General features: G+C 36.9%; 3 protein-coding genes across 6 annotated transcripts; 2 read left to right on the plus strand and 1 right to left on the minus strand.

The window, feature by feature from the left end:
- Positions 1–1,384: 1,384 nt before the first annotated feature.
- On the plus strand, positions 1,385–6,319 carry LOC109154071. Of its 2 annotated transcripts, none has more exons than XM_019301944.1 (7): positions 1,385–1,821; positions 2,225–2,299; positions 2,658–3,032; positions 3,702–3,806; positions 4,827–5,062; positions 5,169–5,394; positions 5,629–6,319. In XM_019301944.1, exons 1-7 carry the CDS (start codon positions 1,473–1,475, stop codon positions 5,661–5,663), a joined length of 1,401 nt encoding a protein of 466 aa, XP_019157489.1. In that variant the 5' UTR covers positions 1,385–1,472; the 3' UTR covers positions 5,664–6,319. The 2 variants fall into 2 exon arrangements, with proteins under 2 accessions (XP_019157489.1, XP_019157490.1); XM_019301945.1 differs by having other exon boundaries at positions 1,386–1,821; positions 5,178–5,394.
- Positions 6,320–12,791: 6,472 nt separating this feature from the next.
- LOC109154069 (fatty acid amide hydrolase-like) lies at positions 12,792–17,960 on the minus strand. Of its 3 annotated transcripts, none has more exons than XM_019301942.1 (20): positions 17,592–17,960; positions 17,275–17,384; positions 16,424–16,484; positions 16,117–16,301; positions 15,894–16,023; positions 15,665–15,742; positions 15,405–15,552; positions 15,171–15,283; positions 14,998–15,073; positions 14,854–14,925; positions 14,705–14,756; positions 14,421–14,492; positions 14,266–14,346; positions 14,082–14,185; positions 13,886–13,978; positions 13,700–13,768; positions 13,531–13,595; positions 13,380–13,441; positions 13,138–13,233; positions 12,792–13,019 (listed from the first exon to the last, which is right to left on the minus strand). In XM_019301942.1, the coding sequence occupies exons 1-20, from the start codon at positions 17,689–17,691 to the stop codon at positions 12,960–12,962; spliced, it is 1,827 nt and encodes a 608-aa protein (XP_019157487.1). In that variant the 5' UTR covers positions 17,692–17,960; the 3' UTR covers positions 12,792–12,959. The 3 variants fall into 3 exon arrangements, with proteins under 3 accessions (XP_019157487.1, XP_019157486.1, XP_019157488.1); XM_019301941.1 differs by having other exon boundaries at positions 15,894–16,038; XM_019301943.1 differs by lacking the exon at positions 17,275–17,384 and having other exon boundaries at positions 15,894–16,038; positions 17,592–17,659.
- Positions 17,961–24,461: 6,501 nt separating this feature from the next.
- Positions 24,462–25,299, plus strand: LOC109154042 (protein FAR1-RELATED SEQUENCE 5-like). The gene is made up of 2 exons (XM_019301922.1): positions 24,462–24,595; positions 24,672–25,299. The coding sequence occupies exons 1-2, from the start codon at positions 24,462–24,464 to the stop codon at positions 25,297–25,299; spliced, it is 762 nt and encodes a 253-aa protein (XP_019157467.1).
- Positions 25,300–27,132: the final 1,833 nt, after the last annotated feature.

Genomic DNA, 27,132 nt, shown 5'->3' on the forward strand with positions numbered 1-27,132 from the left:
CTACATCTTGTGTCATTCTTCTCTTCTTACATCTCTACACTTTATAATCTTATATATATAATCTCCGGGCAATTACCGTGTAATCATCACGCAAGAACCAACGAGTTGATAGGCCGAATTACAACAGAAACATTTATTTATTGTATTTTATCTTTGAGGTCTAAGGTTCAAAACTTGTGCACACTATTATTATTCCATGTATATGTATATGTATATGTATATGTATATGTATATAGGAGGCCGTTGCCCAGGAGAGAACTGAGAATTATCTAGCGCGCACCATGTGTCCATATCTAAGGAATGAGAAATTAGAGAAACACTAATTTTTTTTTTTTTTTTTTTTTTTTAAAAACACGGTGACATTTTCGTAAATAATTGAACATCCAAGTGCAAGTAAAATGTATTACAAGTGCAAGTAACAATTTCATATAATGCACCTCAGTGCATGTAAAATGTATTACAAGTGCAGGTAAAATGTATTACAAGTACAAGTAAAGTTTATAATGAGCATCAAAACTAAGTGAATCCTGACGTTATAACTAGGTGCACCTATAGTTATAAGTAGTTGTGCTTAGGTGCATGGATGTTAACAAGGCAAAATTACATGCACTTGTAGGTGAAAGTAGGTGCACTAGTAAGTGATTTTACGTGCACTTTTTATTTGTAAATGTGCACCAACTACTTGCACTTATAACACATTTACATGCAACAAAGTTCGAGTATATATATATATAATCTTCTTCCTTCATCATTCTTCAATGAATCGTTCCTTCATTTTAAAACAAAACAACTTGTTCCTCTGTCATTCCGTCCATTGTAACCACCATCGCTACCCTAGATCTAGAAGAAGATGACTAATGTCATCTCCTTCCATCTTTTCTATATTTGGACAGAGGCAATGGATGTTGCATCCTAGATATGAAAAAAACAATGATTTGTCACAATTTCTAGCAGGCCAATATTATTTAAAAAAAAAAAACTTTGAAAATACAATTGTTATGACAACTTTTTTCTAAACCTAAAAAAGGAAGCGTCATTCTTCTTCATGGGACAATGAGAACGATCAGTTGACGGTGATGAAGTGGTTGAAAATCTTATATGTTTAAATTTTTCAATAAATAATATAAAATTGAAGAAAAAAGGAAAATAATCCAAATAAACAACATCAAATATTAACATGAAGATAACTAGCAAAAAAAAAGAAAAAGAAAAAAATATGGGGGACTAATTGCTTGAATTTTTTGAATTCAAGTATGTAATTTAAAGTGTTTGAAGTACAAAGGTTGAAATGCAAAATTTTAAGTATAAATTGAGGGCTTATTACGTACTCCTCGTAGTCTTGTTCATATCCAGCGTGGCTTTGAATATTTGCGGAGTTATAAAACCTAAACACGAAAGGAAATGAGTAAATGAAATCCACACAATTACGACAGCAACAGGAAAAACCTGAGTGAGTGCGACGAAGTGAAAGAATGTACAAGTCGAAGCTGCAAGAGCTGTGCCAACGCTACTCGGTGGTGTTGCCGGAGTACACCTCGGTGAAGGTCGGTCCCGATCACGACGCACGATTCAACGTCACTGTCACCGTAAATGGAATTTCATTTCAGTCGCCGCCGAATCAGTGCCGCTCCGCTAAGGACGCTCAGAACCTCGCCTCTCGCTTTGCCTTTGATTATTTTACTGCCAATCCGCCAGCGCTTCACTCGGCAACTAGGCTCCCAGATCCGGTTCTTCAGTCTCTGTCCCCGCCTTTACAACCATATCCGGTTCACCTCGTCGCCGATTCTGCCCTTCTCCCCCATCAATTCGGGCAAATCCCAAGTCAGTTTTTTTTTTTTTTTTTGGTTACCCTATTTTTATTTCCCATTACATAAATCGAAACATAAAAAGTTACGGGCATCTATGATGGGTTAAGAATGAAGTTAACTTGTTCAATTAGGAGAAACAATTTAATTTGCCTCTTTTATTTATTTATTTAAATTAACACTTTTTTTTTTTTTTAATTAACACTTACACTGGAAATGTACAAGGTTATAAAAATGTATACGCCTAGAGGTTTGATGTTTTATGCTTTATGCTTTTTATTTTGATATTTTTTTGGTTGTTTTTCATTTTTTTTTTTTTCACATGTAAACATTGAGAATATGTATGTATTAGTAATTTAATTGATTAAGAATGATATTAACTTGATTTATAAGGAGAAACAATTTGCTCTGCTTCACAGATTCAGCTTGGCTTGCTCGCCCCCAACCTGATCTGCAGCAAACCCCTCCATCTCTTCCACCAAAAAGCTTGATAGGTTAATTTTTTCTTTTAATTTTATTTAATGCACACATTGAAAATGTCCAAGTGTATAATTAACACTGTATATTATGGGGTTGATTAAGAATGAGATTAACTTTATAAATTAGGAGAAACAAATTCTTGTGCACTTTTCTCCTTTCTTCCATGTGTGTATTTGAAGACTCAGTGTGTAGTCCACAATATAATGGTGAAAAGATATTACTATGGGGAAAGCTTATTTAAAAGATAGAGTAATAAATTTGAGTAGCAGAAACAGTATTTGAAAGTGGCATGGGAGAGTTAACTTTCTGTGGCGAATTGGTTTATAAGTAGCAATTTGAATTGAAAAGGAATAGCAACATTTCTTTTTGCAGAGGCTTCTACTTCAAACACAAAAGTAGGTCAAAGTAAAGAGAGCACTGCACAAGTATCTGTTGTGACTCCATTATACTCTACCGAACCTGCAAATCTGAAGGGGATGCACAAGTCAAAGTTGCAAGAGCTATGCCATAAGCAGTCATGGAATCAGCCTGAGTACAGAACAGTGAAAGAAGGCCCTGATCACAACCCTCAATTTGGTGCCACAGTCATTGTCAATGGAATTCCCTTCAAAACTTCATATAACCATTGCCGTTCCTCCAAAGAAGCAACGGACCTTGCTGCCTGCATTGCCTTAGATCACTTTACTGGCTCCAAGCTAACTGTCCCCCAGCAATCCCAGTTCCCACCAACTGCATCCTTATCTTCAGGTTATTGTTTTATCATTAATTTCATTGTTTTCAAAAATACATCCCAGGTGAAGGAGGGGGGAGGACGGAATAGGGCAATGTTTAACAAAGGTGTGATAACCACTGAGAATTTGCCATGGTTTTTTGTTGAAGGAGGTTAAGGATACAGATGTAAATGGAATCCTAGATGTGTAATGGCTATTACTCATTGGTTCAAAACTAATAATTAAGTACAGCGAAATGGAAAATGGAGAAAGGAAAATAGAGAAAATGGGCACTGGTAAATGTATTTTTAAATTGGAAAGCATAAAATGGAGAAATGAAAATAGTGAAATGAAGTAAATGCAGCAGGAAAGTGAATATTAAAAGACAAATTTATTCAACAGAAGACAGGGAACTTAATTCCAGGGTAGTAGATAATTTTGGGAAATTAAAAAATTGACCAGTTCTGTATCCCCAGGTACCTATTGCCTCCTACCTGGGGCTGGTTCTGGAACATTTGATCATATCTATATAATCTGCATGAGTGCCATTATGGTTATTAATCTTTCTAAAACATCTTGGTATACAGGGTTTTCTGAAGTAAAATCTTCATAGAGTAAAGGCAGAATTGACATTTATGAATTGAAAAAATAAAAAAGGAAATACAGTATTTGCAGATTTTGTGATATTTTCATTTTCTTTTTGCAGGTCATACTAAAAATGAAATTGCAGGTCGAAACAATGAAACAAATTCACAATCATTTGAGTTCGGTTCAACACCATTGGTTCGTAAAGAGATTAACAAATCTTCAGGTTTGCTTTTATGAGTACCTATGATTTGTATGCACTAAGTTTTGGCTTAAGTTTTAATAACTTGTGAATTTGGTACTTATTTCTACTGTAAATCTACTTCTACTTTTCGTTGCTGATTTTATTTCTATATTTTTTTATTATTTTTTTTGGGATTGTGGGACACATTTTAATTGGATTATAGGTGAATCAAGTTATTTTAGCTCTGTAACCTTTTGTTAGGCAACAGCTAGCTAATATGCTTTGTGAATGTTGGGAGTGAAGGATTGATTGGATTTTATTATTTTCTTTCTACAGTTGTCTAAGGTTTGCTTCAATTACATTGTATGCTGCCTTACATTGTGGGAAACATTTTAATGTCTACTTAACCTATGAAACACTTATCCCTGAGTTATCTAGTGACAAAACAGTGGCCCCTGCCCCTCCAAAGAGATTAAGAAATATGTGTACATATGCATGCGTATGTATATAGACACTGCTTGGTAGAGCCTAGAAGTAGTGCAAGAACTAATGATAAGATGTTAAGGTAAGATAGAACAAGCTACAAACTATGCTCGGTCAATCTCCGTGGAGTAGCTTGGATATAATTATGAAATTAGTAAGGATTGGTTACTGCTATAATAATTAAATATTATTGGTAATTTACCCATTTAGTTTGCCCTACGGCCTACACACTCTATGAAGTAAATATATATCCATTAAAAAGTTGCTTAACAGTAGACATGACTGCAAATGATAAGCATTTGCTTCAACGGGAGATGTTATTTCCATTAAAGCCATTTCATTAAAGAGTTTCTGTTTGGACATGACAAAAGGTGTCCTTCTTTGTCATGTCCCATATGCTTGAACTGAGTTTTTGCAACATCTTTTCATGAATTCCCAACTGAAGAGGCTGGAAGCGTTTGTGTCTGTTGTAAAATATTAAATATTTTTCCATCTATTAAAATAACAAATTAGAAAAAGGTTCTGTTTCAGTAGTGCTATTATATAATTAATCAATTTTTTCCTGTTTTGCTTTCTTAGACATACAGTATATGTACAAGAACCTGCTGCAGCAATATGCTCAGAAACAGAATATTACTTTACCTGAATATTCTTGTGAAACTGAAGGGCCAAAACATTCTCGTCGCTTTAGATCAAAAGTGGCTTTTGGTGGAAAAGTCTTTGAAAGCCAAGAATTTTTCTCTACATTGAAGGAAGCTGAACAAACAGTTGCAAAAATTGCTCTTGAAGCATTATCACCTCAAGAAACTCAAAAGGTAGTCAAGTCTCCTAAATTTCTTTGCAGTAATTTTATTAGGCTATGGGTTCTATTGTATCTATTGGTTTCATGTTTCCTTTATAATTATATTGTCTGTTTCAAATGGATGTCAGGGTGCAGGTTTATACAAGACCCTTCTACAACAACTGGAACAAAAACAGGGTGGCCTGTTTCCAGTATACAAGACAATCCAGTCTGGTCCAACTCATGATGCAACTTTTATGGCCACAGTGGCAGTTGGTGGCGAGACATACCAAGGACAAGTAGCTAAAAGCAAGAAGCAGGCTGAGATGAGTGCTGCAGAAGTTGCTTATAATTCTCGTATGAAGGGTAAGTTAGAAACACTCCCTAGACTCACTGACACTGTCGCACAATATCACAAAATAAAAGTAGAGCCACGAAGGGACAAGAAATACAGAGCTATCCATAGCTCTGTATTTCTGTCCATAGCCATAGGTGCATGCACATATTGGTTCAAAGAGGCCGAAAACATGAACTATACCACCCGGCACACATACTACACCAATCAAGCACTCATAGTTTGTTTCTCTTTGTTATTAATAGGTACTTATAATGCTTCAAAGAGGCAGAAAACATGAGCCCCTGGCACGCATGTACATGCCCAGTCCTCAGCCTCACCCAGTAATATATCTTCTGCACCTAATTCTCATTCTCTGACACCACTCCAGCATACAACTGATCCTGCTGTGGAGTCTGTTATTCAGAGTTCCATCTGAATTCTATGCCAAGGAAATAGATAAGATTGAGGTTTCACAACCCAATCCAAATGAGGCAGTTTCTGGTCATGCTTCCACCTTGCCCGGCCTCTATCCAGGCTTTGCCTGACAACCAATCCTCCACTCCACTGACGCTAGAGCATTTAACTTGTTCTATTCAGGAGTTTGATCAGAAGAGACCAGCTGTGAGGGACATGATTTTGGTTTATCCAAATGCTTCAAGTCAGGTACTTCCTGTCCCTGAGATTGCTTCCATCTTGCCCTGCAGCAACAACAAATGGACGGCTGTTGGAGTAGAGCTGAATCAGAATGAAGGGCAGAACTATTGTCCATCTACATCCTGTGTTTAATCTCATGTTCATTCTGTATGATGTCAGGGAATTTGTTACTGCCTTGGTTGGGGTTGGCAGTTGGTAGTTGTTGGAGTTTGTTTAACATTCTTACCCTCTTTTGCTGGGAAAGTTGGAACTTTGTAGGTCATATTTAGATGGTACATTAATATTATTTCTCGTTTTGTATGTTGCATTTCCCTGTGTTCAATTTATGTGCTAAGGAATGCTCATGTTGCATTTCCTTGTGTTCTATTTCTGTGCTATTAAGTTGGCATGCTTAAATTGGGAAGGAATAGGGATAGACAGAAATTGGAATATTTTGATATAAAAAAACAATAAAGGACTGAGGCAACTCTCTGTCTTTCATTTTTATTTATTTATTTATTTATTTATTTATTTATTTATTATAGTTTATAACATATTTCTGTTTTTCGTTTTTCCCTTTTTTTTATTATACTCCGTATATTTTTAAAAAAATTCATTTCTCTAGAGAAAATATTTTTCTAATTTTTATTTCTCTAGAAAAAAAAAAAGAATTGGAAATGTTATTGCAAGGATTAAAATATACTGTAGTATTCTATTGTTCATCATTCTTTTTCCATTTCTCTAAATTTAAAAAATTAGTTAAATGAAATTTCCAGATTTTAGAAAAATAGAGAGCAATTTAAAAAATTATTATTTGGTTAAATATTCAAGATGACACGTGAATTGTGCTTTTGTGATATATCCTACCTAAAATGGAATAAGTAATAAACCAATTAATTCTTGGTCGAACTCCTAGTGGGAAATGTTTGGTTTGCTCGCCATGGAATGGCCTATGGATTGTGTTGTTCTTTTTTTTCTTTTCTTTTTTTGAAATGGGTAAAATTTCATGAGCAATGAATAACAATGAACAATTTTTAAAATTTGGACAACAGAAGAAAAAATTCATTTGGAACTTGAGTTTATGGTAAAAACATAAGTACCACTTGAATTTGTCAAATTTTTGCACCTAAAATTTGTACTTGTGTTCATCTTCATCTCGCAATAGACATTTTATTTATTTATTTATTTTTGACAAATGCAAGTGTAAGTTGCACTGGCGTTTGTCCTGTACAAAAATACATATGAAAAATATGAAAAATGCAAGTTGTACTTGTATTTTTTTGTATTTGTATTGTTGTACTTCAGGAAAAAAAAAAAAAAAAAAAAACTTCGCCCCAAACGTGTGTGTGTATTTTTGTTTTGGTTCAAATTTTAAAAGTTACCTATTGTTCATTCATCATGTAATTTACCCATTTCAATAAAAAAATCCTAGAATGGAAGGAGTCTTCAGAGGGGTTATTCCATATATGTTAAATCTTTTAATGCAGGATATGATATTTGTAGCATAATGTACATAACTTCCAAAATCGATTTGCAGGATATACATCTCTGTCATGTGAGTTCAATCATGGTTGATCATTGCAAAAACGAGCTTGTGACCAATAGTTGTTGATCCAAACTGTAGTATGAATATCTTCACGCTGCAAGAGTTAATTAGTACTGGTTCACTTACTGATGCATTATAATAGTTTTTCGCAGCTAGACAAGGAGAGCTTTCTTCTACAACATTTCAAAACGATGATTTCCATGATCCGAGCTTTCTTCTACAACATTTCAAAACGATGATTTCCATGATCAGGCTTACAATTGATCACTACCCATTACGATTGGAAATAAACTTGAATCACTCCCGAAGTGTGGTAGCGTGGGCCTTTTATAATCTATGGTTTAAATGAATATGCTATGTCTTGCTGCATTTAATGTGTATCAAACATGCTACTCATTTATAATGTATATGCATAACTCCAATGAGTTTGGTCCTCAGACAGGGATTTCACATGCGTAATCCAAAGTGTTGTGTCATATGTGTTTCCTTCCCCAGAATATCTTGCTCTATTATTGCTCACGAAGCCAAGTTGAATATGTTGTTTCTTCTAATTGTCCTAAGTTGAGCATAGACATTTCCTAACTCAGTCAATCAATATCTTGATTAGGCTCATAAAAGGAATTTGTCATTTCTCTCATATTTTATGTTTAAGGGTCTGTTTGGAAACCCGGAAAATGATTTCTGGAAATCATTTTCCGAGTTTTTGGTGTTTGGCTAGACAGAAAAGTGAGAAGTCAAAGAAAAATTACTTCTGGTCAATGAAAAATGACCATATTTTTCTGGAAAATGACTTTCCCTTTTTTTGGGGGGAAGTCATTTTCCGATTCTTCTTCCTCGCACAAGACCACATACTACCGCATCCTTCTTCTTCGCACAAGACCACAAACTACCGCCTCCTTCTTCGCACTTGTTTGTCAGTTCTTGGACGCCTTCTTCGCGACATTCACGACCACCGGAGACCATTACCCACAGCCGGAATCCTAATGATTTCCGACTTGGAAACCCACAGATCTGGTTTTCCAAGTCGGAAACCAGTTTGATTTTCTGACTTGGAAAACCAGAATCTCTGGTTTTCCAAGCCAGAAACCAGATTGGTTTCCTTGGAAACCAATCTGGTTTCCCTGGAAACCAACATGGTTTCCTTGCCGGAAACCAAACCAGTGCTTGGTTTGGTTTCCGGCAAGGAAACCAAACCATATTGGTTTCCAAGGAAACCAATCTGGTTTCCTTGCTGGAAACCAAACTAGTGCTCTGGTTTGGTTTCCGGCAAGGAAATAAATCGCCGGACCAAACCAGAGCACTGGTTTGGTTTCCGGCGATAAGGAAACCAAACCAGTCTATTCTTTTTAATTTTTTATTAAATTTATTATTTGAGATTTTTTAAATAGATTTAATTTGAAGATTATACTTTCCTAGACAAGCTAAATCTCTCTCATTATAATAATCAAAATGGTGAATTATATAATTTTACTTATTTTCCTACTCATTTTCTGGAAAATGAACCAAACACATAAAGACAGTTTTCTGTTTTGCAGCCAAACACCGGAAAGGAAAATGTTTTCTGGAAAATGAGTCATTTTTCAGAAAACATTTTCCAGAAGTCATTTTCCTGCTTTCCAAACGGACCCTAAGTTAAAATGTAATCCTAAATTTTAATGGGAGTTTTGCCAGAAAGGCCCATTAGCCGTCGGGGTGGCGGCGTTTCGGCCGACATTGTGGCCATTGCGACGGGTTCGCGCCATTAGTAAAGTATAGAGACGGGACCTTTCGTACTGATCCCCACAAACGGCGCCAATGTTGGATTACAGACTAGGTCAGCCGTTCGGCGGGCTAACACTACCGTAAAATATTATATTAAAAGAATAAAGTGTTTGCGAGAGAAAAAAGGAGCAGAGTAACGTTAGTAACTTGGATTGTCGATCCGTTACAAGGTGACCCTAGGGGGTATTTATACAAGGAGTTAGATCATCCACAAGGCAAGGAAAAGGAAAAATAACTAAAATTATCCCTTAGAAACTACAAAAACTAGTGCATTAATTGCCTAAAATGAGAAAAGGAAGCTACTTGCCGCCCCAAGAATCTCCACGAAATCCGCCTTAACCGCTTTTGAAATACGCACTCAGTCGGGGACACTCCGACTGCCCAGCCTGGTTGCCCATCATAGCTAGTTAGGAACCCGGTCGGGAACATGTCAACTGCGGAGCCTGGTCACCCGGGTGATCGTGCGATTGTCGCTTGTGAAGGAGGCCTCTTCCCTTGAACTGCTAAGTGTCCCAAGCAATCAGGATCGACTACCCTCCATGCTCTAGGCCGAGTGCCCGGTTGGTGGTATCTACCACTAGTCCCTCACTTTTCTGAAGTCTAGCCGAGTGACGAATCAGAAAATTTGAATACAACCGCCAAGTGTAGAAACTGGGTGCCGACCGGCTGCTCACAAATTCCTTCAATTAGGATATGAACCATAAAAGAAAGTGCATTTTTAATGTACTAAAAGTATATTATTTTGTACAGAATGTACATTGTATAAAATAATGTACTTTTAGTATTCAAATAATGTATTTTTTTTTTAATACAAAATACATTTTTAATATACTAAAAATACATTATTTGTGTACTAAATGTACATTATTTTATAGTATACAAAATATGATTCACACATTAATGATTGTCCTAAAAAAGTACCCGCAAGAAAAATTAGTCAAGACAAATCTACAATAAAGACCAATTCCTTAAATAGAGTATCATCTTAAGGAAACTAGTGCCAAGTAATCTTTAGGCTATCTTTAGGCTATGGCTGTAAAACTAGTAAGCCTCCCTAGTTCATGCACATTTAATGTACAACCGTTTAGAGTATAAACCAAAAAATTTAAGGGTTCACATATTGATAAGGTATTAAAAAGCTAAACTAAATTAATGGACTAAAGATGCTTAAACTCAAGTATAACCGCAATTAAAGTTTACGCAATGATTGAAAAAATCGCTAGGCGCTCATTGGGCGCTCAGGGAGCGCCTAGCACTTAGGGTACCTAGGCGCCATGTATTTTTTATTTTTAAAAAATTTGTTTAATTTTTTTAAAATTTTAAGAATGGATAATTATAAACTATTTAATACTTTAATAGTTAATATTAAATATTAAATATTAAATATTAACCTAAAAAACATCTAGAGTTTGAACAATTTAGAGTTATTTCGCTCAAAACGATGTCGTTTTGAGTGATATAACTCATTTAAAAAAGAATGAAACAATTGTAATTGGCCAACTGGGCGGCCTAGTCGGCGCCTAGGAGGCCTAGGCGGTCAGTGCCTAGACGGCACTTAGGCGGCGGCCGCCTAGACCACCGATTATGGTGATACGCTAGGCAGCCGGCCAGCGCCTAGTGCCTAGGTGCCGATTAATCGATGCCTATGCGGGATTTTTGTAACATTGGGTTTACACATAAGTTTAACTTAATAAAAAACTAATATAATTCCATCATAAATTATGCATTGCTAAAGACATAATAAAATCACATAATTTTTTCTTAAAAAAAAAAAAAAGAATATTTAGCTACTGAGTTGCAGCCCCGGTACTTTAATTTACGCACCGCCACCTCATGCCACTTTAGCATTGATTTTAGGAGAACCTACAGATTATTGTTGTAGACCTCATGTTACCTTCAAACACCACCCTGTTTCTTGTAACCCAAATCTCATGAAGCACATCTAACTCCACCAAATTTTCTAAATTATCCCTCATAAGTTTATCCAACCTTCAATAAAAGAAATGGTCACTTCTGGTAGTAACAACCCCAATTCACGCCAAATTTCGATACCTAATACAAGGATATATATATATATATATATATATATATATATATATATATATATTTTAGGCGAACCTACAGATTATTGTTGTAGACCTCATGTTACCTTCAAACACCACCCTGTTTCTTGTAACCCAAATCTCATGAAGCACATCTAACTCCACCAAATATTCTAAATTATCCCTCATAAGTTTATCCAACCTTCAATAAAAGAAATGGTCACTTCTGGTAGTAACAACCTCAATTCACGCCAAATTCTGATAGCTAATACAAGGATATATATATATATATATATATATATATATATATATATATATATATATATTAGGCGAACCTACATATTATTGTTGTAGACCTCATGTTACCTTCAAACACCACCCTGTTTCTTGTAACCCAAATCTCATGAAGCACATCTAACTCCACCAAATCTTCTAAATTATCCCTCATAAGTTTATCCAACCTTCAATAAAAGAAATGGTCACTTCTGGTAGTAACAACCCCAATTCACGCCAAATTCCGATAGCTAATACAAGTATATATATATATATATATATATATATATATATATATATATACATACATATACAGAGAGAGAGAGAGAGAGAGAGAGAGAGAGAGAGAGAGAGAGAGAGTTGAGTTCAGGTGCGACCGCACCAATAGTTATTTAAATCTACACCATCCATGTTAGGAAATGTACAACAAAAAAAATCCATAAATTAGGTACGTATCACAAAAAACGCACCATTATGTATGAATAAAAGCACCACACAGTGTTCGAAAATACACAATTAGGATATGAGGAGTTATGGTGCATTTTTTTTGGTGTGTTATGTATTTTTTGGTGTATTTGTGCATTTCATTGTTGTGTTTTTTCTTAACACTATTGGTGCCTTTCGTTAACACTGTTGGTGTATTTTGTCAAGTGACCGCATATATGGCAGCACGAGAGGGCGCGACCGCACTTGAACAAATATATATATATATATATATATATATATATATATATATATATATATATATATATATATATATATATATATGAAAAAGTTCAAATGCGGCGATGCCCTCCAATGCAACGGTTTTCAGAATACACCAATAGTGTAAGAGAAACACATCACAATGAAATGTAAAAATATACCAAAATATACACAACACACCCAAAAAAATACACCATATACTTTCTTACCACTAATGGTGTATTTCCGAACACTATGTGGTGCTTTTAGTCATACCTAATGATGTGTTGTTGGTGATGCGTACCTAATTTGTGTGTGTTTTTTGAGGTACATTTCCTGACGTTGATGGTGTATATCTTGCTTAACTATTGGTGTATTCTGAAAACCGCCACACAACCGCAAGCGAAGGGATCGCCGCACCTGAACTGGCCTATATATATATATACACACACATTCAAATTGATAAAAATCATTTTACATGTTATAAACTACCAGCTTAGTTAATACAATTCGTTAATCTTTAAGAGCTAATTGCCAAACAAGTTAATAGGTTCTAAGTACTCTCTGGTGGTCATAGTTTCTTGATAAAGTATTCAACTTCCCATATCAATATATGATGTCGAGGAAAATATGAATATATGATTTGATATGATCTTTAACCAGATAGAATATCATAGTAAACCTCTGGCTTCTTATACTCCGAGATGCATACTTCCTGAAACCCAAATCATTACACTAGCATTTAAACATCATTGTTTATCCTAGCTAAACAAAAATCCTTTTTTCATCAATTAAGGATTTCAGAAGACAAACTGTGAGATCAGAGGACGTACTTGCATTGCATAAGCAATGTGAATCAACATGGAATCACCCCATGGCTTCCCGATAAACTGCAGGCCGATAGGCAATCCTGACTTATCATATCCGACCTACATTTCACCAGATCATTGGCTGAGCAACGAGTATATGAGACAAAAACAAAAAGACGACAAAAACCAGGTTTGAGAAGCACAATCTAAATGTTATAAGTGCACTGAAACCTAGTAGAAATTAAAGAATGTGGAAGCATGCATACCGGGACAGTCACTGCTGGAAGTCCCAGAAAGTTTCCTGCAATCTGAAAGCGCACTAGTGCAGCTGGTAGTGCAAAAATTTCCCAGTTGATCAGTTAAGCATAGTCTGATGGATGGCTAAGTATGATTAAAACCTTCTTTTTTCTTGCTTACCTCCATTTACATAGTCTAGTTCTCCGGTTTGCAATACATCGTTCTTTATTTCATAAGCAGTTACACTGAAAGCAGTTACACCATGAGAATTTGGGAACTCTCGGCTCAAAAAATTTAACTACATTGTTCAAGAAAGGAAGAATGGGAAAATGAAAAAGAAATAAATTACCCCGTTGTTGGTGTAACAATAACATCTGCCTGGGAAAATATCCTTTTGTGAAACTGCAGCTGACGGTTTCTGCACAGGAAGTTTTTCAAACACTAAATTGACATACAGAGAAAGCTCGTGATTTCGTGAGATCAGACAAAGATGATTAGACCAGAAACCAGAAGCAAATTGTGTTGTGTGCTTTACCTGATTCTCTGAGCATTCAAATATTCCCGGCTGCTAAAGGAGCCATAGACAGGAAGAGCTACACGAGCATCCCACCCTAACTCCTCTCGATTACTGGTTCAAATAAATATAGGTTGTGATCAATGAATAAAGCCTTGAATATATACTCTGAAACAAATATTCGATTTTGCAGTATGCTTATGTAAAAACCATGTACATCTTGTCAAGCAGGCATGCGATTGAAGTACTGCATTCAGAACCAATTGTTACGTAATGTGCCAGGCGGATCACCTCTATCTCCGGTACAGTCACTTCTATGATCTTCAGGGAAAAAAAAGAAGAAGTTACCAGTAGTCTCCAAGAAAAACTTTGAAACAAGGTAATGAATGATCTTGATAAACCTTCCAGCTGTATTTTTTCTGTAGCTTAGCTAAGGCTTGAGTACAGCAGACTCTTATTTCTTCAGTGCAGTCATTAAACCACTGAAATGAAAAAACGAAACACATTATTAATGTTACAGACTAGTGTACTACTTATCAAGAATGTGATATGGTACCTCCCCGTATTTGGCTAAGGTGATGTCGGATATGAGCACTGGTGATTTCAGTAGAGGGAAGCATAATTTGGGCTGGTATATTCTCCAAATCCAAGAAAGTAACATAAGTCAGTACTTGTAAAGCACAATTGAATGTCAGAAAAATACTCCTAGCTGTAATCAGCTAAACCTGCTTTTAAAATTCTTTTTGGTTAATATTTCAACAATTTCTGTTCACTTTGTTTTTACTGAGATGGTTCATCTGTCTGTCCAAAGTTAATTGAGAGTCAAAGGCAAAACAATACCGGTTTAGCTGTGGATTGATCAGAAACTGAGGCTTCACAAATAGCTGCATATCTGATTGCGGATACACAAAAGTAAAGGAGTTTAGTGTAGAAAGGCCTATGAAATCAGATAGAAGTTGTGAAAATGAACACAAGCCAAGAATACTGACACAACGAGTGCATCTTCAACTGTACCAGCTAATATCCCAACCATTCCAACTGTCCAGTTCAGAGGAAGAACACTGGGAAAATAAATAATGAAAGAAATTATAAATGACTATTGAGTTTTAATTGCCAGGATAAACTAGGCATACCCAGAATGAGATACACATCCAAAAGATGGCTTGAAACCAACAACTCCACAAAGAGCAGCAGGCATTCGCACAGATCCTAAGCAGAACAAGGTAGCAAACTCTTATGTTACCTGAATCCTGATAAAGTAAACCTTGGCTAAAAGTATGAACAATTTTAGAGAGTGACTGTGTACCTCCACCATCAACACCAAGTGCAGCAGGGCATAACCCTGCAGCTACAACTGCTGCAGAGCCGCTGGAAGAGCCACCAGCGACCCTCTGGGGATCATGTGGATTTCTTGTGCTCCTATAACACCCAAAAAAAAAAAAAAAATTCATCAATTATACTAAATTCCAATATTAATCCAAACAAAAAAAATCATACATAAAAAAATGTATGGTTTATGGGGCTAAAAGCATCAACTTACCCATAGTGAGGATTTATCCCACTAGTTCCAGCCCCAAGTTCATGCATATTTGTTTTCCCCATGAGTATCGCACCACATAGCCTTAGTCGCTTCACACAGCATGCATCATCTTTACAAGGTCTTACTTTGTGCATCCACGTTGTACCCCCTATGATAATCACAGTTTTAGCTTGTACATAGGATTAACATGTTTCTTTTCATTAACTAATATAATACAGAAAACAATACTTCTTAATGGAATTAGAATCAGAAGACAAAACCTGTAGTTGGATACGGCAGACAATCTATTTCATCTTTTATAGCTATAGGAACACCATCCAATACTGATAACGGCTCTCCTAGAAACATATATCCAAGTTACTGAGAGTAATTAAAAGCATAATCTCTCCACCCTCATGCATTGACTCTCTCATAAGTTGAACAGACTATTTCAACTAAAGACTAAACTAAGTTACTAATGCAACGTATATGGATTTCATTAGAATGTACCTCTTTCATAACGAATAGTTGACTTAACAGCTTGCCTCAGTATATCTTCAGCATCAAAGTTAATATAAAACCCCATTTGCAATTCAGAACTGGATGATTCACGGACTGCATTTATCAAGCGATCTGCAACCTGAATAGCAAATTGCTGATATATACATAGAGTAACTGCAGCCAACTATGTAATCGAAGTAAGAAACAAATTTCATAGGTTGGAATGGCTCACCATGCGAGGAGTTAATTCTCCTGACAGATAAGCCCTTGAATAGTCTGCTATTGTCCAATGCCGAAAACTGAGGTCTGGAATATGCTTCATGTTTTGGGAAGACTGAAGACAATCCATGGCCTGTTTAACTTGTTCAGGTGGAGATAAGTTAGACTTCACACATTTCACTTCTTTCTCTACAGCATCTGTCAATACAAGCTATATCATCAGACTACATTAAAAGCTGATCGCTTATAACTGCACATTGTATATAAAGTTATAAACTGATGCTGGTTGGAAGTGTTTATTATGAATAGTAAAACTCAACCATCATATGGGTGCATTGGGACATAGAGAGGTGACTCCTGCAACTCAGCAAATGAAACAAGCTGCAAAATGAAAAATTTATTAATTACACATCATTAACCCAAGAAAATTCAAGAAAACAGTGAAAGAAGTTAGGGATCCCTTTTCTCTTTTACACGACAATTTATATGACTAATTAATGCTTATGCATTAAATTATCATTTCTGTCATTTTTGGTAACCAGCATCACATCCAAACTAATTAAACAGGATTTCAGCATCTATTACTTGATTCACAAGCTCACTTTCGAAAACCACTCCTGCCTTGTTCAATGAAATCCAAGTAAAATCTAGTTATTACCCAACTGCAAAGATCCAGCCTCGTCAAAGAAAATAAAGAGGGAGCTAGGGCAGAGTATACTTCACATTCAATTCTCCAATCTCATATAATATCATACATTTAACATTTTCACTAATGAAATCAGCTATACCCAACCCCTTATCAAGAAAGGGTTAATATAGTAATATTATCAAGTAGAAGAAGACTGCTTTTGTCATGAATAATGTCTATTGCCAGTCAATTTCTTTAAGTACAATAATGAGAATCCAAGAATAAGTGAGTTGCCCAAATGGTTTAATTAGTTCATTAATCAAATGGTGCAATGATAAATGTTGGGACTAGTACAGTAGTTCGTACACTTAATTATCATTGTGGTCCTTCGCCAGTTCACCTCCAGTATTAAACACATAGAGTATGCTAATGTTATGTACATTTATGACAGCAACACTCAACTAAACTTCTCCATCATTGTCTCTATAAGGAGATAACCGTAAAACAAGCAAACTAAAGTAGAGAAAGTAATTGCAAAATAACCTTGTGAATGAGATTTTGTCGCTTGAGAAAGTAGATGAGAATGCGCCCAAAGATTGGTAATTCCAAGAACCACACAAAAACTTTAACCAGAGCGCCAGCCATACGCGGCGCTGACAACAAATTAAGGTAATGCCAGTTAAGTATTGTAAACAGACTCTTTTAACTATCCAGAACAGATGCTAGATAACGCCAATTCAATGCGAAATTTTGGTAATAGTAATAAATTACGGTTTACGGTAGAGAGGGAAAGCTTCAAGATTTTCAAAATTTCAGGATTGAGGGTTTTGGGAAGCTGTGTATGATTCACAAATACAAACCTTTTACGTTAGCTCGGAGATAAACCTCGTCGCTTGAGGCGCCCAGATCAACCTCATCGATAGCCTTGTAGCGCAAACCTCTAGCCCTCAGGAAATCCATCCTCTCAATTCTCCCTCAAAACCTGATCACTCTGCCTATCTGATGCGTATTGAAAACAAACGCCGGCTTTTCTGCATGTAAACCAAGTCACGACAGCATGGCTGTATATATATATATATAGCAGGGACTGCGAGGATATCAGATGAGAGAGGTTTGAATTGATTTCTGGTGGGGATTGGGTTTTCTGATTTATCGGAGGGGTAGAGAGACGTTAACACAGAGAATCAAAAGATACATACGTGTGGATATGAAACCATGCATTATTACATTACATGTATATATACAACCGTTTCTATTCGATTATAGGATTATAAATGAGGTTAGTTGAGACGAAAGAAAAGTTGCAATCGTTATGCCGTAGACCAGGGTCTACAGTGCATTGTGCACCATCGTTTAAACGTGAGTTGACCACTAGAGGTGTAATTAGCAATGGCAATTTTGATCTATTCACTCGAATCCACTTTGCATGGGTTGGATTTTTTGAGGAGTTAATTACTGAAATGGTCCCTTGACTATAATAAAATTATCAATTTGGTCCTTGACTATTTCTTTAACCAATTAAGTCCCTTAACTTTAAAAATCTTAACTAATTTGGTCCTCCGTTTGTTTGATCGTTAGTCAACCGTTAATTTGGGACCAAATTGGTAATTTCGCTATAGTCAAGGGACCACTTTGGTAATTATCTTTAGGGGTGGGCAATTCAGTTTAGTTTTCTCGAATTGAACCGTATCAAACCGAACCGAACTAATTTGGTTCGGTAATATACCGAACAACCGAATGGTATTGGATTCTTGTATACCGAACGGTTCAATAAAAAACCGATCCGAATTGTTCGGTAAAAAATTGAACTGAACCGAATACCGTTTGATTTTTTTAAAAAAATATAATAATAATAATAATAATAATAATAATAATAATAATAATAATAATTAATAAATAAATAAATAAAAAGTAAATCCAAGTCCCATACTGCTTGCTCTGCCGTTCAGCTCATATTTTCACGGGTATCTCTCGTAAATGTTTTATTTGATTTCTTTATGGTTTGTTATCAAAAGTTATATATTATGTGTTATGGTGTTTACATAGTCCATATCCAAAGTCTAATATATAACAAAATAGCAATCCAAAGTTCAAACGGTATTCAGTTCGATTCGGTTTTTACCGAACAAATTCAGTTCGGTTCGAGTTTTTATCGAACCGTTCGGTATACAAGAATCTATTACCGTTCGGTTGTTCGTTATATTACCGAATCTAACTAGTTTGGTACGGTTGGTTCGAGAAAACTGAACCGAATTGCCCACCCTTAAAGTTAGTTACCAAAATGGTCCCTTGACTATAGCAAATTACCAATTTGGTCCCAAGTTAACGGTTGACTAACGATCAAACAAACGGAGGACCAAATTGGTTAAGATTTTTAAAGTTGAGGGACTTAATTGGTCAAAAAAATAGTCAAGGACTAAATTGGTAATTTCGCTATAGTCAAGGGACCATTTCGGTAATTAACTCTTTTTTTGAGTGATAGTGGGGAACGTTATGCTGTGGAACCGTGCCTACCTTGTAAGGTGGGCACTGTTCCAGATTCATAATTTCTATACTGTAAATTCATAATTTTTAAACTGTAGATTCATAATTTCTATACCGTAGATTCATAATTTAAATACAGTAGATTCGTAATTTTTATACAGTAGATTCATAATTTTTATACTGCAGATTCATAATATCTGTACTGTAGATTCATAATTTCGAAACTGTATAGTTATCAAATTATGAACATATAGTTCTGTGATTTGTGAATATAGAGTTCAACAATTGGGAATATCGAAAATTATGAACATATATCTCTATAATTATGAACATATATTTATAAAATTATGAACATATAGCTCTATCACATGTTCACAAACCTAATACTGTAGATTCATAATTTCTATACTGTAGATTCATAATTTCTAAACTGTAGATTTATACTGAAGACGAAATAATGCAATTAGGCGAAGAGAAAAACGCCGTTAACGACAAGTGAAAAATAATTTTTTTAATTAGAAAAATTATGAATCTACAGTATAGAAATTATGACTCTGGAATCGTGCCCACCTTGCAAGGTGGGCACGTTTCCACGGCATAATTTGCTGTGATAGTGGGTAGTGGGTTGAAGGTGAATCTTAAAAAAATAAAACTGCGATGGGTCGGGTTGAACAAGAGTTCTATACTTCTATGTGTAGAACCCCGCCAAAAACCTCACCCCACCCACCATATATATATATATATATATATATATATATATAAAATTCAGTTCTCGTGCGGTTGAGTGTCTCTAGTTCTGTTGTGCGGATAAATCTCTTACTTAAATCAATGTTCAGGATTATCAAATTTTTTTTTTAAAAAAAATGCGGTGGCAATTTGGTAATTTTTGCATCTAGGTCAAATTTAAGGTACGTGATTTTTGTGCTTAAGGTGCGTGATTTTTTTGCTTAATGTGAGTGGGTTGTGTGCTTAATGTAAGTAGTTGTAAAACTTAAGGTGCGTGATTTTCCTTCTTAAGGTGCATGACTTTTGTGCTTAAGGTGCGTAGTTTTTGTGCTTAGGTGCGTGGTTTTCCATCTTAAGGTGAATTGTTTTCCTTCTTAAGGTACGTGATTTGTATTCTTAAGGTGCGTCAATTGTGTGAAACTTAAGGTGAGCCATTTTAAAACCTTAGGTGCGTGGTTTGTGTTCTTAATATGCTTTGTTATGTACTTAAGGTAGCAATTATACTGTGGACCATGGTCCAAAATGGCAGACACTATAGTGTATCTAAACTTACACTGTCACACATTATTTTTATTATATTATCAAATGAAATTGCAATTAAATTGAAATGAAACTGTAGTTGTGTTGAAATGAAACTGCAGTGTATACAAAATGAAACAGAATAACAATATCACATATTTGAGTGTATATTGTCCACCAAAACTGTATTTATATCAAAATGATATTGTAGTTGTGTTGAAATGAAACTGCAGTGTATATTTGATGCCTGGACCACAATGCATTGTAGACCGCGGTCCACAGTATAATTTGTCGTTACCATGCTTAAGGTGCGTGGTTTGTTTACTTAAGGTGCGTGATTTATGTTCTTAAGGTGTTTTTTTTGTGTGCTTAAGGTGCGTGGTTTGTTTACTTAAAGCGCGCAATTTTAATGCTTAAGGTGTGTCTACCACACAACCGCACGGGAAGCTATACCCGCACCTAAACCCTTGTGTGTGTGTGTGTGCGAGCGCGCGCGTATGCATATATATATATATATATATATATATATATATATATATATATATATATATATATATATATATATATATATATATATATATATATATATATATATATATATATATGCGAGTTCAGGTGCGGCGGTGTCTTACGGTGCGGCGATGCGGCATCACCAATAGTTCAACAAATATACACCATCAACGTTAGGAAAATACACCACAAAAAACAGACGAAAATTAGGTACGCATCACAAACACACACCATTAGGTGTGAGTAAAAACACCATACACTGTTCGGAAATACACCATTGGGGGTGGTGAGTTATATGGTGTATTGTTTTGGGTCTGTTGTGCATTTTTTGATGTTTTATTGCATTTCATTGTGGTGTATTTTCCTTACACTGTTGGTGCATATTGTTAACACTGTTGGTGTATTCTGAAATTCCGCCGCACCGCCGCACGGGAAGACCACGCCGCATTTGAACTTTCTTTTATATATATATATATATATATATATATATATATATATATATATATATATATATATATATATATATATATATATATATATATATATATATATATATATATATATATATATATATATATTATATATATATAGTAGGGTTCCAATGAGAACACTTGCTTAGCTGAGAACGTGAGAACAAATCGTGTGCATCCATCTAATATTTTTCCCGTGCTCTGCCATGTAGGTGTGCATTTCTCGGTTTGTGGTCACCTAATTCAAAAACCTGAGCGTGTTTCCCGGTTACTAATCGTGAGTTTGGCATTTTTTCCGTTTCAACCCACCCCCCCCCCCCCTCCCCGCCCTTGCGGTGACGAAGACCAGGCGAATTGCGTGTGACGATGGGCAGTCCTGAACCGGCGACGTCCGGCGACCACGGCGTGACGTTTGGCATGCCCCCCCTCCGCCGTGATCCTGCAGGTCCGTTCTTCATTTATCTCGTACGCCGATTTCCGCCGCCTGTTCGTTTTTTTTTTTTTTTTTTTTTTTTTTTTTTTTTTTTTGTAATCTATCTACTAGCTTGCGTGCAGTGCACACTCCATTTTTATTTCTTTCCATTAGTAGTTTGATTTTCTGTAATACACAACTGCAAAGATCCCGGCTTTTACTCATCAATTTGATGTTTAATTCAAAATTGGTTTAACATGCACTTGGATCCTACTGTTTTGGTTATGGCTTATTTGAGTAGTTTTGTTCCAGATTAACTAGTTAATTAGCATGCACTGGAGCAAGCCACATATATGCAAGCCAACACCTTTCCTTTGGTACCCAACTGCTCTGTGAAGAAAAAGCTCAGCATCATATATGCAAGCTAAGCTGAAGGAATTTTTATTTTGCAGTGATTTACTGGGAGTTGCAAAATTGACTCATGTCTGTACACCCAAAGATATGCCTTCATGCATATATAACCTACAGTTATACTTATACACCATGGACTAGGTCCACATTGTATTGTGGACACTAGTCCAAAACTACATTCAAATTATGTGGAGGTTTTAAATGTTTAATCGTTCTGCTCCAGGGCCAGACACTGGAATATATACAGCTCCAATTCTATATGGAACCTTGTACGTTTACACTACACTCTGCTGTGTTTTGAGCCTTAAATTCGTCATTCATTACTCATCACTAAGAAGGCAGAACTTAAATTTTAGAATGTTTAAAACCTTCATTCAACTTAATCATCCAGCTTGTCATCCTCCTAGTTTTCTAACTTCCTATATTGAGTAAATTGAGCTTGCACCACCGATTCAGTCAATTCTGAAAATTGAGGCAGAGCTCCCAACCAATGCCTTGGTATACCCGCCCCCAATGAATATAGAGTTAGACAATGCACTCTATATGGATTGTTTAACTCTATGAATTTATTTCTGCAATATGTTCACACAGAACTTCTCTAAGGAAATGGTATAAACCATAGCTGCTACTGATTTTTAATACATAGGGAAATAGGGAAAATGAATATAGAGTTAAACAAAATTAGGAGTTTGAGGAACAAAACTTGGAACTGTGATAGCTGAGGTCGTAAAGGTACCTGCAGTTTGGATTTTCTCTAGTAAAGAATATAGTCTTGGCTAGAGCTGTCGAAAGGGTCTCGCGGAGCGGGACGAGCCAAAACACACCAAAGTCCGTCCTCGTTGCGGGACGAGCCAAAACACACCAAAGTCCGTCCTCGTTGCGGGACGGGTTAAAAAGCCCGCCTCTTAGCGGGTTTAGAATGTGGCCGGCCTGCCCCGCCATGCCAAAGCCCACTGGCGGGGCGGTCTAGTCCGCCAATCAATTTTTTAACCGTGTTAAATTTTTTTATAAAAAAAAATCACTGTACAATATCCTTAAAAAAAAATCACTATATGGACGTACAGTACACTAACGCAGTAACACTACCTAGTATTGTATTCCTATAAATCTATAATCCTATAAGTTATAACACACTAACACAATTACACAAACGAAAATAACACAAAAAATAATATGTATTAAATACTAAAAATATATGTATTAGCAGGTCGCGGGCTAAGCCCGTGACCCGCCTGACCCGACCCCCTGACCCATGACCCAGGCGGGGCGGGCTAAAAAGCCCGCCTCCTGGCGGATCAAAATTTGAAGAACCCGTCCCCTACCTACGGCGGTACGGGACGGGTCGACCCGGCGAGTAAAATCCATTTTTGACGGCTCTAGTCTTGGCTGTAGTTATTTTAGTAACTCACTAAAAGAATATACATGTGTACTACAATCACATTTGACCAAGGACATCTCAGGCTAAACCTTACAGAAAGCTCGAATACTTCTTTGTCATATATTGAATTATAACCACAGAAGAAATAGTAAAGAACTGGGAAAGATGCAAGAACGAACTATAAAATAGAAAATTAAAAAATAATAATAATATAACCTGGCTTAAAAAAGATTGAAGTAATAGGGTCAAGTCCAATTAGATGACTACGGTAGCGAGGGTTGCACTACAATTCACATCATTTTTTATCTATTTCTTGTGTTTTTTTTTTTTTTTTTTTTTTTTTTTTTTTTTTTTTTTTTTGGCACTTATATCCTGTAATGCATTAGACTAATTGGGGGGGGGGGGGGGGGATAAGGAGTGGGAATGGTGCATTATGGATTGTAATGCATTAGACCAGCGAGGGTTTGGGGGTGGGGGTGGGGGCGAAAGCATGGCTGCTTTGTGGGGGCGGAGGGGGGGGGGGGGGTTAAATTCAGTGGACTCGTTCACATGGTCCTATTTGTTAATATAAGGATAACATCTGAACCGGTTAGCTAATTTCAGTAGACGCTGATTTTTGTAATCCAACATCCAAATCGCATATGGCTTAATTGAGTTGTTTTGTTTCAGATTTTCCCTTACTTTTAATTAGTTAAATAACTAATTGGATTTGCATTTGCATTTATTACTGGACGGTATGTTTAATATTTTAGTATGCATATTCAGGTGTTGTTAACTCTTTTTTTTTTTTATAGATGTCAGGGGGCAAGAGAGTGCGGGCATGGGTGGGTATACCAGTATACCAGTCAAATATTGGTGGCCTGCCGTGGACAGTGAAATTATCCCAGCTATCAGTTACCGTTTCAAAACACTAGCAGAAGGGGGTGTATTTCTATATCAACAACGCCAGGACATGTGGCTTCTCTGTGAGGCACGACACACAAAAGCGAGGTCGTGATGGCCAACTAACCTCGCGTTATTTGTTATGCAGTCGGGAAGGCGTAAAAGGTGGTGGTCGGAGCCCGCCAAAACCCGTGGAGGGTGCCAATGGTGGTTCGATCACTCAATGCAGGAGACGGGTATCTAACAGGGTTAACTGCAATGCTCGGATCTGCATCACAAAGGACAAAGGCGTGGGGTTCATCGTTAGCATTTTTGTTCTCAAACACACCCACCGCATGTGCTCCGAGCCTTTGAAGCTATTTATGCGAATCAATCGTAAACTAGATGTAGCCCAGCAAGCGTTCCTTACGAATTGTGTTAAAGCTAACGTGGGTGGGTCTAAAGGCTTCCGGTTATACCAGGAATCAGTGGGGTCGTATGCCAACATTGGTGCAACTGACACGGAGTTCCATAATTTGAAACGTGACCTCCAGTCATACGTTCACGACAAGGACGGAGAGATGATCATTGCAAAGTTTAAGCAAAAACGTGACATTTGTGAGAACTTTTTCTTTGATTACTATCTCGATGAAGAAAATCATCTTGCGTGTCTTTTTTGGGCTGACCACACCGGGCGTCAAAGTTTTTTGAGTTTTGGTGATGTGATATCCTTCGATGCAACGTATGGTACGAACAGGTATGGAAATGTTTACCCGTTCATTGTGTTGATTCTGTAAAGTGCATTATACACTAAAGATACCGATGGCAGTGAAAACAAGTATCTTCGATGCAAATTAAGGGATTTGTATGTTTGTATCTGAAGTATTATCTTTTGCAGTAGTTCCCATTTTCCTGTGCACATGTTTTTCCTATGTTTCTTTTCTTGGATGATCATTCACCCACTCGCTCATCTATGTTCAGTAAAGTGCATGCTAATCATACTTAATTCTAGTGCTAACTCATTACTCTTGGTGTTAAGTGCATTGTACACTAGTCATACTGAATTTTAGTGCTCATTTAATAATAATGACGTAAAACGCATTGTCCACTACATGTGGGTGAACTCCCTGGTAACATGTGTTAACTCGAATACCCCGCTAGTGTAATTTTGTGGTAATTTAATAGTATTCATGCTAACTACCCACGGGTGCCCCATTAGCGGCAACCGAATGACTACATTTGTTTCCAACATTCTAACGTGTGAGCTCTTTGAGCTGCAGGTACAGTTTGGTGTTCGTACCTTTTACCGGGGTAGACCACCATAAACGCTGCATTACGTTTGTTGGCGGGTTGCTTACTTGAGAAGACACTGACTCATATGTGTGGGTTCTCGAGAGATTTAAAGCGGCAATGGGAAAGAGCCCCTTGTGTGTCGTAACTGATCAAGACCCGGCTATGAAGAGTGCTATTGCACAGGTATTGCCGGAGTGCCGGCACCGTTACTGCATGTGGCATATCATGACCAAAGTGAGTGAGAAATCAGGGGCCGAATTATCAAAAGATCAGACTTTCCGAAACCAGCTTAACAACGTTGTGTGGAATGAGACCATTGGCATTGGTGATTTTGAAACGCAATGGCAGTCGTTAATGGAAAAGTACAACTTAACGAGGCATCGATGGTTCACCAAATTATACACAGAACGACATTTTGGATTCCATCATATTTTGTAGATTTACCCATGAGCGGTGTTCTACGTACCACATCGCATTCAGAATCAGAGAACCGTGTGTACGGTAAAAGCACACGCCCACATTGTAGTCTGGTCGAGTTTTATGTGCAATACGAGAGCGTCCTGGAAACGCAACGGCACAGACAAACCAAACTAAATGCTGAGAGTGAGGGGTCATTGCCTGAGTTCAAAACTCCTTTAGCATTGGAGCGACACACAGCGCAGGTATTCACCCTAACAGTTTTTTTATGAGCTCCAGCTAGAGATCGAAGTTGCATGTTTTTATTGTAAGGTTGTGGGGATCCGTGCGGATGGTGAGTGCATCTGTTACGACATTAAAGGGGAGTACAACGTTGTCCATACTGTTGAATATATGCCGTCTTTGAGTATTGCGTCATGCAGCTGCAAGTTGTTTGAAAGATTGGGGTTTGTTTGCCGGCATATGTTTCTTGTGTTCAGAGATGCCGAAATGGCGAGCTTGCCGTCGCGGTACATTGCAACACGCTAGTGTAAGCAGGAAGAACTAGCTAGCTGGTGTGCTCAATGTTCTGACTGCCCCCCTTTAGAATTCGGGCCTAACCGGTTGTGGACTAAGATACATAGGTACACCGCGATGGTTGGAAGTAATATAGTGCGCCAAACGTGGATGCTACAGGTAATAAAGGAACTGAGAGACGAGTTCTTGAGCGATGGTATGGGCGTTAACCCCCCAAAGGGCAACGGTGTTGCCACCGCGGCTCTTTGTGGTGTGGAGCCGCCGACGTCCATTACCATTAAACCTCCAGCTCAAGCAAAAAACAAATGGACCGGCAAGCGAATTAAAAGCCAACGGGAGTTAGCCATTGAGAGAAGTGGCAAGGCCTGCAGAAAGTGCGTGGTGTGTGGCGAGTACGCGCATCA

Source organism: Ipomoea nil, unplaced genomic scaffold, assembly GCF_001879475.1.
Source record: "Ipomoea nil cultivar Tokyo-kokei standard unplaced genomic scaffold, Asagao_1.1 scaffold2580, whole genome shotgun sequence".
NCBI lineage: Eukaryota > Viridiplantae > Streptophyta > Magnoliopsida > Solanales > Convolvulaceae > Ipomoea > Ipomoea nil.